This window comes from Cladophialophora yegresii, assembly GCF_000585515.1.
Source record: "Cladophialophora yegresii CBS 114405 chromosome Unknown aczIN-supercont1.1, whole genome shotgun sequence".
NCBI classification, from domain to species: Eukaryota; Fungi; Ascomycota; class Eurotiomycetes; order Chaetothyriales; family Herpotrichiellaceae; genus Cladophialophora; species Cladophialophora yegresii.
In genome coordinates, this window is record NW_006913045.1 from 1,384,791 (window position 1) to 1,395,921 (window position 11,131).

General features: G+C 54.7%; 3 protein-coding genes across 3 annotated transcripts; 2 read left to right on the forward strand and 1 right to left on the reverse strand.

Annotated features, from left to right (window-relative positions):
* Positions 1-66: 66 nt before the first annotated feature.
* A1O7_00495 (uncharacterized protein) lies at positions 67-1,986 on the reverse strand (the record flags this gene model as incomplete). Its single annotated transcript, XM_007754536.1, has 5 exons — positions 67-157; positions 208-1,152; positions 1,204-1,561; positions 1,609-1,773; positions 1,818-1,986. The coding sequence occupies 5 exons, from the start codon at positions 1,984-1,986 to the stop codon at positions 67-69; spliced, it is 1,728 nt and encodes a 575-aa protein (XP_007752726.1).
* A 3,446-nt stretch (positions 1,987-5,432) lies between these two features.
* Positions 5,433-8,136, forward strand: A1O7_00496 (uncharacterized protein; the record flags this gene model as incomplete). The annotated part of the gene is made up of 2 exons (XM_007754537.1): positions 5,433-8,006; positions 8,059-8,136. 2 exons carry the CDS (start codon positions 5,433-5,435, stop codon positions 8,134-8,136), a joined length of 2,652 nt encoding a protein of 883 aa, XP_007752727.1.
* Positions 8,137-9,018: 882 nt separating this feature from the next.
* A1O7_00497 (uncharacterized protein) lies at positions 9,019-10,240 on the forward strand (the record flags this gene model as incomplete). The annotated part of the gene is made up of 4 exons (XM_007754538.1): positions 9,019-9,102; positions 9,197-9,893; positions 9,984-10,107; positions 10,189-10,240. 4 exons carry the CDS (start codon positions 9,019-9,021, stop codon positions 10,238-10,240), a joined length of 957 nt encoding a protein of 318 aa, XP_007752728.1.
* Positions 10,241-11,131: the final 891 nt, after the last annotated feature.

Genomic DNA, 11,131 nt, shown 5'->3' on the forward strand with positions numbered 1-11,131 from the left:
GCGGCGGCCGTGTTAGCTAGCTCCGTTGCTGTCGTGGAGGATTCACTCGACGAAGCGGCGGCCGTGTTAGCTAGCTCCGTTGCTGTCGTGGAGGACTCGGTCGATGCTGTCCCACTCGATGAATCGGTGGCCGCCGCAACGAGCTGTGTTACTGTCACTAATGCAGTATCAACTCCTGCCATTGACGAGATGGATGACACAGTAGACGTTGGAGGCGGGCATCCCTCGATCGTGAAGTCCGAGTACAGTGAACAGGCGAACGAAGCACTGGCATCCAGTGTGGCTGGAGTGACGGAGGCGTCGCTGGTGGTGCTGGCGCTGGTGCTGGGGAGCGCATCGTTGGTGATGATGGTGCTCGAGGACGCGTCGCTGGTGGTGGAGTTGTCGAGGAAGCCGACTGTAATAGTGGTGAAGGTTGTGTCCTGCAGAAGTGTTTGTTGGCTCAATGATGAGGCCGTAGTTGTTGAAACTAGGCCAACAGCACTTGTCACAACGTTGGTTGGTGATGTCACCGTCACGGTAATCCACTCAGTGATGACGCTGGCTGCGAGCCCAGAAACCATAGTGCCGACGCTTGAGACGACCCCAGTTACTGTTGTCAGCGCAGGGACTTGCTTGAAAACAGTGACGGTGACAATGGGGTTTGACTCGGTCGTCGAAGTGCTCGAGGTCAAGAGGTTGCTTTGTAACGCCAAATGGTCGCTCGATGAGGTCGCAGTGGTAGTACTGGAGCTCTCGGATGAGGAAGTGTTCGAAGTTGCAGCGGCGGTGAGCGACGAGGTCGGTTCCAAAACGGCCAATACATTAGAGTCAAACCCACACACAACTTGAGAAGCTGGATCAGGGCCACTCGTGATCGGATTGCATCCAGGGAGCGCGGTGAGCAGACCGTGGACCTGCTCACTGAAGACCGATGGTTGCTCCCCGCAGTCTCGTGGAAAGTTGATGTTGTCGCTTCGAGACAAGGATGGACAGGCACCAATGACTCCGCCATCGTCGGTGTAAAGACAATCCTGAACCGCGTTTGTCTGCACATCCATGTCCCAGCCGTTGAGAAAGTCACCGTGGAAGCCATAGCCGGTGGTATCGCCGTTCGAGAAGACAAATTGACCGCCAGCAGTTTGGTCAATGTCGTTAGTCCAGTAAAGAACCCTGAGCCCGGTGAGTCTTGTGCCGGGCCAAAAGATAGGCGACGAAGCTTACTCGAAGAATAGACCTGGAATTGAAACAGGATGAGTGGGCGGACATTCGCCATAGTCGATCCCTGATAGATAAGCAACGTGCGCATTGTCCTCGAGGTAGAGGTTGACTCCATCCCAACATGACTGGAAGTTCACTTGGGCCCGCATGCCGTTTGTGCAATCTGTACGGAACATGTAATGTTCTTCTGGAATATCGTTAGCGTCGTTTATGCAGCGGAAACTTACCCTGTCAGCCACCGGCCTCGTGTCCAGATGTGTCAAGGTGGTATTGTCGTAGGATCTGAGCAGGCTGTCGCCGGTGAGCATCTTGAATCCGGGAGGGAATGGCACTGTGTTCGAAGAGTTTCCTCCTCGTCCTGCTCCGATGATAAGTATAGGTGCTGAACCAAGCCGACGAGTCACGTACCGACGTAGTACACCGTCATCCCATAGTTGGGCACTTCTTCGAAAGTACCATTGTCGTGAGCGTAGTATAGTTGTGGGGTCCAATATGCTGATTTGTCGGCTTGAACTTCGCACGATGAGCAATTTGAAGACTGTAAGGAGTTGAAGTCGGAATTCTCGTTGACATCTGGCCAGTCAGCAACACTTCTTCACGGGAGGAAGTCCACTCACTGCTACCCCCCGCAAACTTGTGTACATGTCCGGAGACGTTGCCAGGATTGAGTATGAGGTCTATCCGAGCAGTTTGAGAAACACTGCAAGCCTGGCGCCAGTATGCGAGCGAGAGGCTCGGCTGCAGCACCAGCGGCCAAACAAATGGATTGAGAAGTGGATGCTTCATATCGCGAGTAAGATAAGGATGGTTAGGTTCGAGGATTGTGTGTGCGATAGGAGGAGGAATAGGACACGAAAGCCCAGAATGGGAAGAGCACCAGCATATATCGATCGTCGGAAGTGCTCTTCTCTTGTGTACTCTGTAAACAATGCTCAAGCCATCGCAACGAAGCTCACCTGGTTGCACACCTTGAGGAAAAGCGGTCCCACGAGACTGAAAGACACCATCGATGACCGTCTTTGGAAATGAGGCTGAACTCTAAACCAAAGTATCCGAGGTGTAGTGTGCCATGGACGATGGCGATCGGTGTCCGGGCTCCAGCCTAATCCCTAGCTGGCGGGATCCTTGTAAACACGTACAGCTCGTTAGGTCTGGAATCAGCCTCTCACCAACTTGGCGCTCACTGGCGGTGATACTTTGTTCCTTAGTATAGAAGTGATTGCAAGGCCTTTCACAAGCGAAGCACCTGGGTGCGTGCTTAGGCACTGCTTCGAGTCTTCAGAGCCTTGGTCTAAGGTGCCCTTTGTGTCTGAGCATCTTGCAAGCCCGTGCTCGCTATTGCGTCTATTAAGTGTGGAGTAGCTGCCTCTCCTGTAGCGAGAAGATCATGATAATCAGGACCAGATGCACAACAACGGGCTTGACGTCTTCGTTGCTCGTGGAGTGTCTGCGCCCACGGACAATTACTCTCTGAGAGCGTCCAATTGGCTGACGAAGGAAAGACCGAGGACAACGAGTTCGTAGCTGGACCTGCCATTGATGGTTGCTTCAGTGATCGAGTCTCTGTTCTGGATCTGAGATCCAACAAGGTGTTTGTTGACGACGCGAAGTGAGGACGCGTGAGCGTTTGTGGCGTCAAGCTAAAGCTCCCCACCACCGAGGTGCCCGCAAGAATGGGCCGCTTGGAGGATCTTCACAGGGATGTCAGATCAAGCTGCGTGATTGGGTAGGAGCACGAAGCCAATCTCTCCGGCTCTCGCTTGATACTCGCCTTGGGCCAGGTGGCAGAGAAAGAGATGCGACGAAGGATTGCGACTTCGATCACTTCGATTCACCCAGTAGTGAGCAGTACCGAGGACCGAGTCTCGGGATACCCGTGATGGCGATCTCCGTGCTATTTTTGCGCCAAATCTGACCGGTGGTTGATCTCTGCTCGGGATCACTACAAGCTGCAGAGTGCGAAACTTCACTCCACAGAACAGCCTACCTCGTACCTAGATACACCAACACCTCGACAGCCACCTACCATCTGGGTGACAGCGACCTGGGTGACAGCATACTGTCCTGCAATGTGACATCACCTACTACGAGGCTTTGCAGAATATGCAGCACGGGGATCTTTAAAGCTTCTTAACGTTCCCCACCCTGTCATGTCGAAGTGGAAGTAACTAGTGGCCCTGACAGCACTTTATTCTCCCAGCAGCGTCCGCACACGTCAATGACTATCACCCTTGGTGCAGTCCAACCAGGAAGGAGTCTTGCTGCTTTCGCGGCAGGGGTGGCGGCGGATATCGCTTCACGAATGACTGCTCGCCTTTGACCTTCTCGAAGTCTTCTTTGCTTCGCCAGGCGAAGGAGTCGGTTAAAGCGAGGGCTTGATCTTTGGGTGCGTTCGCGTCCGGAACTGGTTCTCTGGTTGGTCATCCTCGGGTCACCAAATTGGTCACTGGCACTCACCCAGCCAGTCGCCCATCCAGTGCAGCACGTCTTGCGTGGCGGAAAGTCCCGTAAGGTCGAGGCTGGAGTCTTGCATACCAACTACTCCTGTTCGGTCGCCCCAACGGGCAACTTAAGACGGGTGTTGCGATGTGATTGCAGGCTGACGGGGACTGTTACTTAGCATCGGAAGTAAATGCACACATATTGATCACTCGTTCGGCGCTGTCCATGCCGATCAGTGGTGGGCCAGCTTCAAAGTTTACAATAATGTCAATTTCACCGCTCATGGCGCGGAAGGCTTCGCTATTGACAAGATCCTAGTGGTACTCGCCACCTTCTCAGTCTTGTGACGGTCTGCATCTGTGGAAGGCATCGTCTCCAAGTGAGGAAAGAGTCGTCGTTGCCTTGCCGACTAGCACGAGACCAGTGCTCGGGTTTTCATCTTTGCGACTTCCAGAATTCAGCCTGGAAATAAACTCTCTCTCAGTCAACACAAGCGTATCACTTCGCCTGTTCAACAACCTCGAATACATATGGCAGGTGCTGGGTAGCCGGCGAGCCAGGGTGTGTCAGGTCAACACCAGAAAGAAGTTTGAACCGTCTCGTTCTCAGTCGCGATGGGCGGGATAGAATTTATGTAGTGCAGGAAGCAAGTCGGTATCCCGCGATGTCTGGTGTGGGATGGTGGAACAGATAGAGTCGCCAATCGCTGGGATCTTGTTACAGATACATTGAGCACGTCGCGGTGGGACATATAGAATTCCAGGACAGTCCACGACACCGAGTTATTTGGCCCCCAGGCGAACGATGTAAGACCATTTGCGCCAGCCAGATTGGACCGCGTGCTTTGATCCTGGTCGTGCCTGCTTACCCTTTCTGTTTTTGAGACATATGACGGGGACTGGCGCCCGTCCCCCAATGTTGATGTGGTAGCACTTCCCAATCATAGCGTGGTACCTCCGTTCTTCTCAGATTGGGGATATCGCAGGAGCAGTGCGATACGATGGCGCGGATGACGTGGATTCAACTTTCCAAATGCTAGGTGACCAGGAGCGAGTCGTCGTTCTTCGGAGAGCACCGGAACCGAGCGGGCCACCTGCTGGCGTCCTAGCAATGGAGCACCCGGTCGATAAACGCTGGTGAGAACGTGGCACAAGTCCGCAGCCTGTCCCCGGAGTCACCACCTCTTCTTCAAGAAACTCCACGCTCTGAGCCCAATATGCATGCTTGTCTCAAGGACACCTGAGCGAAGAGCGCACCCTTGCGTCGCTGAGTCAGCACGGCAACACCGCGCTTCAGTTGTGGCAGAAAGGGTTGGCGGGCTGAGGGTGGTGAACCCGCCAGTCAGATCAAGTCGCTTTCCGTTTCGGCAGAACGGCAGAAGCAGGTCAAGGGTGATGTCTCGGCCGCATATTCGCGTCCAAATTGCACGCGCCTTGGCTGCCTATCTAACCGCATCACTGTGGTGGTGCTCCTCATGTCAAGGCCACCCATCGACTTTGTTCGACATCTGAATTTGAAGGTCCCGCCTAGATCGCCTCAGCCCTACGTTGTTCCTCCAGCACATATTACAAGGTCTCAATTTGATTGTCAGTCTCCCTCCATGTGCGGAGGGTGTATCGATCTAGCCTGCTTCGACTCGCCAACCTTAACCGGTGCCCCACCACCGGGCCACTGGGTGTGATAAGACCAGCACCTATCCATGCGACCTTGGTTATAGGATCTCGCTATTATCTACTCCGAAAATCTGCCAACAACACACCGTCGCGAGTCTCGCGATAGCTTGTCGCACCATGGACAGCCCAGCACCCGCGGACGACAAGTCGCGAGCTGCCGCCCAGAACAGGGTCCGCCGTCGCAACCGGATGATTACATCGTGTCTGGAGTGCCGGCGCCGAAAGCTGAAATGTGACAAGTTACATCCCTGCACGAACTGCAGCAAGTTCTCGCGGGACTGTCTCTTCCTAGCCCCTGCGCTTGACTCCGTCTCGCAACAGCGTCTCAATGAAATCAAGGAGAAGATGGGCTCGCTGGAGCGAGTGCTTGAGCAGGATGTTGCGCGCAAGGAAGGAAGGACCGGTTCCACCTCTTCCCAGAAGCAACGGAGGACGTCCGCTGACCTCCCTGGCGGCGAAGAGAGCAGTTCTGACAATGAGGCCGCCGTCCCGGAAGACGAAAAGGGCCTTGAGCCTACGCCTCTGGCCGTCATCGATGCTTCGTACGAAGACGACGCTAACGACGACGTGCTCGACCTAGGGATCAAGATCGGAAAGATGCGCTTGACTGAACGACTGGGTGGCTTTTTCCGCCCCAGACTCCACGAGGAAATGGATATCCAGCTCGCCGAGCCCGCCAATGACCGTCGGACAGCCAATGAAAAGCTGTCAGCCGTTCCCCAACTTCCCGATCATACCAGCGACTTCCTAGCTCCTGGTCCTTCATACATTGCGCCAGGCTCGGGCTTCGTATTCGGGGATGTGGGCAGCAAAAGATCCCTTCTCAATTTCCTACCAGCAAAAGCCGCGGCCGATATTCTGGTCCGGAATTACTTTGAGAATGTGCACTTCATCGCCCGTGTTGTTCATTGGCCAAGTTTTCAGCTGCATTACGACAACTTCTGGACTTCCGTGCTCGCTGGACTAGAGCCTCCGGCGTGGCAACAATCCCTCGTTCTCGCCGTCTTGTTCTCGGCCGTGGCGAGCATGGCTGAGCAAGATGTCATTGCCATCTTCGCTCGACCGCAGAGCACCATCCTCGGGAACTTCCAGACCGGGACGGAGGTTGCACTGAGCAAGGCACAATTTCTTAGAGCCACGAAACTGGAGACCTTGCAGGCTCTTGTGATCTATCTCATCCCCATGTGTCGAGATCAGCTCTCTCGAGCGCACTCGGTGATAGTGGGCATGGCTGTCCGTCTCGGCGAATGCATGGGGCTGCATCGCGATCCCGACGAAGTCTACGGGCTCTCTCCAGTGGAGTCTCATGTCCGACGCATAGTCTGGTTTCAACTGTGCTTCCTGGACTTTCGCACATGCGAGTCGCAGGGTCCGCGGCCAGGTGTCAAGCGCGAGGACTATGACACTAAGTTTCCACTCAACATCAATGACAACGACCTGCTCCTAGCAAAACCCCAAGAGGCAAAGACCAAGTTCACAGATATGACCGTGTCACGGATACATTTTGAATGCACAGAGATGCAACGAGTCATCTGGTACGATCGCATCCGGATAGAGAAGAAAAGGGCGTCGTTGACACACGTCTTGAGCAAGATCGAGAGCTTTCGTAAAGCCATGGAGGCCAAGTACAGGCCCATCTTGGATTTCGAAGTTCCCATACAGAAGTACGCACAGATGCTCATGAACCTGATGATTCAACGCCTATACGTCATGGTTCTTCACCGATACCTGACCAACCTTTCGCAAAAGGTGCCTGAACGGCTTTCCAACCTGACGATTCAGAGCGGCTTGCTCTCCATGGAGAATGCGGTCGCGATGGAGCGTATTACCGAGCTGGGCAGATGGAAGTGGTACAATGGAGCTTACCAGCAATGGCACATAGCTTTCCTTCTCCTTTCGGTGACCCACCAGCAGCCGAACCTGCCGAACGCTGAAAGGATCTGGGATGTCATCGATTTTGTCTTCGAGCCAGATCTATCACTGTCACGGCCGCAAAGAGCTAGAGCGGTCATCACGGCAGTCAGAGATCGGACGGCGGTTTATCGAGACTTGCGCAGAATCCGAATTCCGGTCAGCATGAAAGATGGGTTGGATTCGCGGCGCCGTGTCCCCGAAGCCACATTGAAAGTCAAGGAGGAGCCCAACATCTCACAGGCCGCACTCACAACAATCTCGTCACAAGCGGATCCCGGAGCTGGTGATGCCCGGTATTCGTCTGATCAACCATGGAGCTTCGACACTCCTGCGACAATGTATCAGGAGATCAACTACTTGCCGAAGGGGAACACGGGGCCCTTTGGACGATTGGTCAACTCGCAATTCCAGATATCGCCACCGGCACCACAACCGGCTGCCTTGCAGTCGCCGCCACAACCAAAAGCACCAAGTACGGAGACGAACCAGACCTCGCCAGGCCAGCAAATTGACTTCCACAGTCCCAGTGACTCTGGGACGAACGAGTCGTGGCCTCCTCTAATCACGACCGACCAAATAAGCTGGCGGATGGTCCTGGGGCCGGGCAGCCATCCTTCCCCTCCTGTCCCGGCCATGCAGTCAGTTCAGAGCCGACAATCATCTTCTGGAGGCGGCAGTCCCTTTGGTATCAAGTCGGGATTCCCAAGTGACCAAATCAATATTCCCCAGCTACAGAACAATAGCCGAAGCGATTCGGTAATGCTAGACATTGACTGGGTAAGTATGGCCTAGCTGTCTAATGTTCTGACCTACTGACACGTCGCCGCAGCACGAATGGGACCAGTTGTTCCCGCCTGAAAGTACTACGGGCCCTTTTGCAATGTCGAATCCATTTGGGATGGCATAGCGACCGCCTTTCCCTGTCGTGCCTACAGCTTCGGGCAGGCCAGTCTATATACATACGTACACTGGGTAGACCTGGATTTTACCCTCACTATCCAAACCTCGTACCAGTCTGGAAGAGGAACCAGGCGAACTTATTGGTTGGCTGAGGGAGCTGCACGAGCACGATGAATAAGCAACGGATAGCCCAGCTTTGCGTAGCTTGGCTACATTATGCCTAAACTCGCCTAGCCTAGGGAGCCCTAGCCTGTGACTAGCTCTACCCAGCCCACCCAGCCCTGGCTTGCCCTGCTAAGCTTTGTAGCGCTATGATGTCAGGCTCTGTGCCCGGATTAGCCGGCTATCAAATTGTTTCGGAGCAAGATTGGGTGATGATGCGATGCACCCTGCCATGCCTGTGATGCCTGTGAATGAATCAAATCGCTACAGATCTCGCGGCTTTTCAGCCCAGATCTGCACAAGTGCCTCGTAGCTATCAACGGCTTCTGCGGCAGACGCGGGTAGCCATGAGCCATATCTAGTGGAAGAGGAGCTTGCGTGTCGACTCAACCGACAACCCTTACTTTTTATTTACACCTGACGTCTTCCTGACGTTACGACAGTATTTCTTTTTTGTTCCTGGTTGTCGAAAAGCGCTGTGCTGAAAACGTGCGAAACTCGCAAACCCATTCACCGACCAGGGCGTCTCTAACTCTCGACTTCTTGATGCTACTCCGGCTCAATTGAGCTTCGTAACCTCGTGCTCCCTGCGACGAATTACTTTCCGGTGCACAACAGCTCCTTACGAGCTCCTCTACTAAACCCAGCGCATCCCAGGTAACCCTGTACCAGCACTACTACAGCACGAAGGAGTCTGGTGTCACGCTTTTCTCACTAGTTTTACGCAATGTCGACCTCGTCGACGGGCCTGAAACCGCCGTCTGCGGACGTGCTCAGAACATACCCCTTCGGCAAGATTGAACCGAACTCGGTACGTTTTCTCCCCCATACATCGGACTGCACGCAAGAAGTACAGAGAGTGCTTTCTCCACAGAGACCAACACGCTAACATCGTTATCCGCCAGACGAAATACTTCGCTGCATGCATGCTTGGCGGCGTCGTGGCATGCGGCCCAACTCACACGCTCGTGACGCCGCTCGACCTGGTCAAGACGCGCCGCCAAGTCGTGCCGGGCATCTACAAGTCGAACCTGCAGGGGTGGAGCAGCATCTACGCAAAGGAGGGCCTCCGAGGGGTCTTCTTCGGCTGGACGCCCACGTTTGTAGGCTACTCGTTCCAAGGCCTGGGCAAGTACGGCTTCTACGAGATCTTCAAGCACCTCTACGGCGACAACATGTTCCTCAACACAAATCGCACATTGGTGTACCTGGGCGCGAGCGCCAGCGCCGAGTTCCTCGCCGACATTTTGTTGTGTCCGTGGGAGGCCATCAAGGTGCGCATGCAGACCACGCTGCCACCCTACGCCAACACCCTGCGCGAAGGGTGGAGCAAGATCGTCGACAAGGAAGGGTTCGCGGGCCTGTACAAGGGCCTGTACCCGCTTTGGGGCCGCCAGATCCCCTACACCATGTGCAAGTTCGCCACCTTTGAGGAGACGGTCAAGATCATCTACAAGCAGCTCGGCAAGCCAAAGGAGAGCTACAACAGCTTGCAGCAGACGGCCGTGAGTTTCTCGGCCGGGTACATTGCGGGTATCGCCTGCGCGGTGGTCAGCCACCCCGCGGACGTCATGGTCAGCAAGTTGAATTCGGATCGCAAAGGTATGTGTGTATCGCCGATGACCGTTACCCGCGTTCCCTGGTGGCGGTTTTTTCGAATCAAGGGAACTCACGCTAACGATCATCCCCTAGCTGGCGAGGGCGCCGGCGCGGCCATGTCCCGAATCTACAAGAACATCGGCTTCTCGGGCCTGTGGAACGGTCTGCCCGTGAGGATCGTCATGATCGGCACCCTGACCGGCTTCCAGTGGTTGATGTATGTATACGTATCCCCTTGCAACCCCCGTGCAATCCGCTCTACGTACTCGGTGCTGACGAGGCCTTTCCTTCCCCTCAGCTATGACTCGTTCAAGGTCTATCTCGGTCTGCCGACTACGGGCGGTCACTAGGCAGTGAGATCGATACAGCATGCATATGCCGCGGGCGGGAAGGCCCACACGCGACCCACGAGGGGGCCTGATTTAACCTGCATTTCACACCGGCGTGGGACTGTACCTGACTTGACGAGATTGCGCTACCCGTATCGACGAGCTTACGGCCCTGGCTGGCTAACTAGGTACTGGAGCTGACAATTCAAAACTCTGTACTCCGAACCAAATCGTTTTCGCACGGTCGCCTAAGAGACAGAGGTCCGCATCCAAGATCACCCGCCTTGCGAGCTACCATATTTTTCGAACAAACTCTGAACCTAACTGAACCGGGAGGCCCCATGGACGGAGGGGGCGGGAGAAGGGCGATATCACCAAGGACCACACAATAATCCCCTATCTCTCCTATCCGCAAAAGGACCCTTCGTGGGGAAGGCTGTCTCTTCCACAGAACTTTTTGGCAAGATACATATTCCACTTGCGTACGTACGGCGCCAAAGGCGTTGGGTCTCGGCGGAATTGAGAATTGAGAATCGAGAATCGAAAAATGCAAGAAGACTTGCTGGCACAGGCACGGACAGGGACATACAGTAGACTCGCACAGGGTTCGGGATATAGACAAGAAAGTCCAGGCAGGGATAATTATAGACCGACAAAATGTCTAACGCGGCGCTGATGGGGCGTCGATCGTCATTATGGCTATATGGATGAACTGCCTTGGAATGTGTTGAATGATATGTATCAATGCCTATATCGTGACTTCTTAGGCCCTCAATCGTCCAAGACTATGCCGGATTTGCGGCCACGGAGTGCCTACCGACGGATACGGTGGCCGGCGGCTCGATTCCTCTTTTCTCTGAGATCGAGATTATGGGGTTGCCTCGTTGGACGAGATGTACCCGGTACACTTGC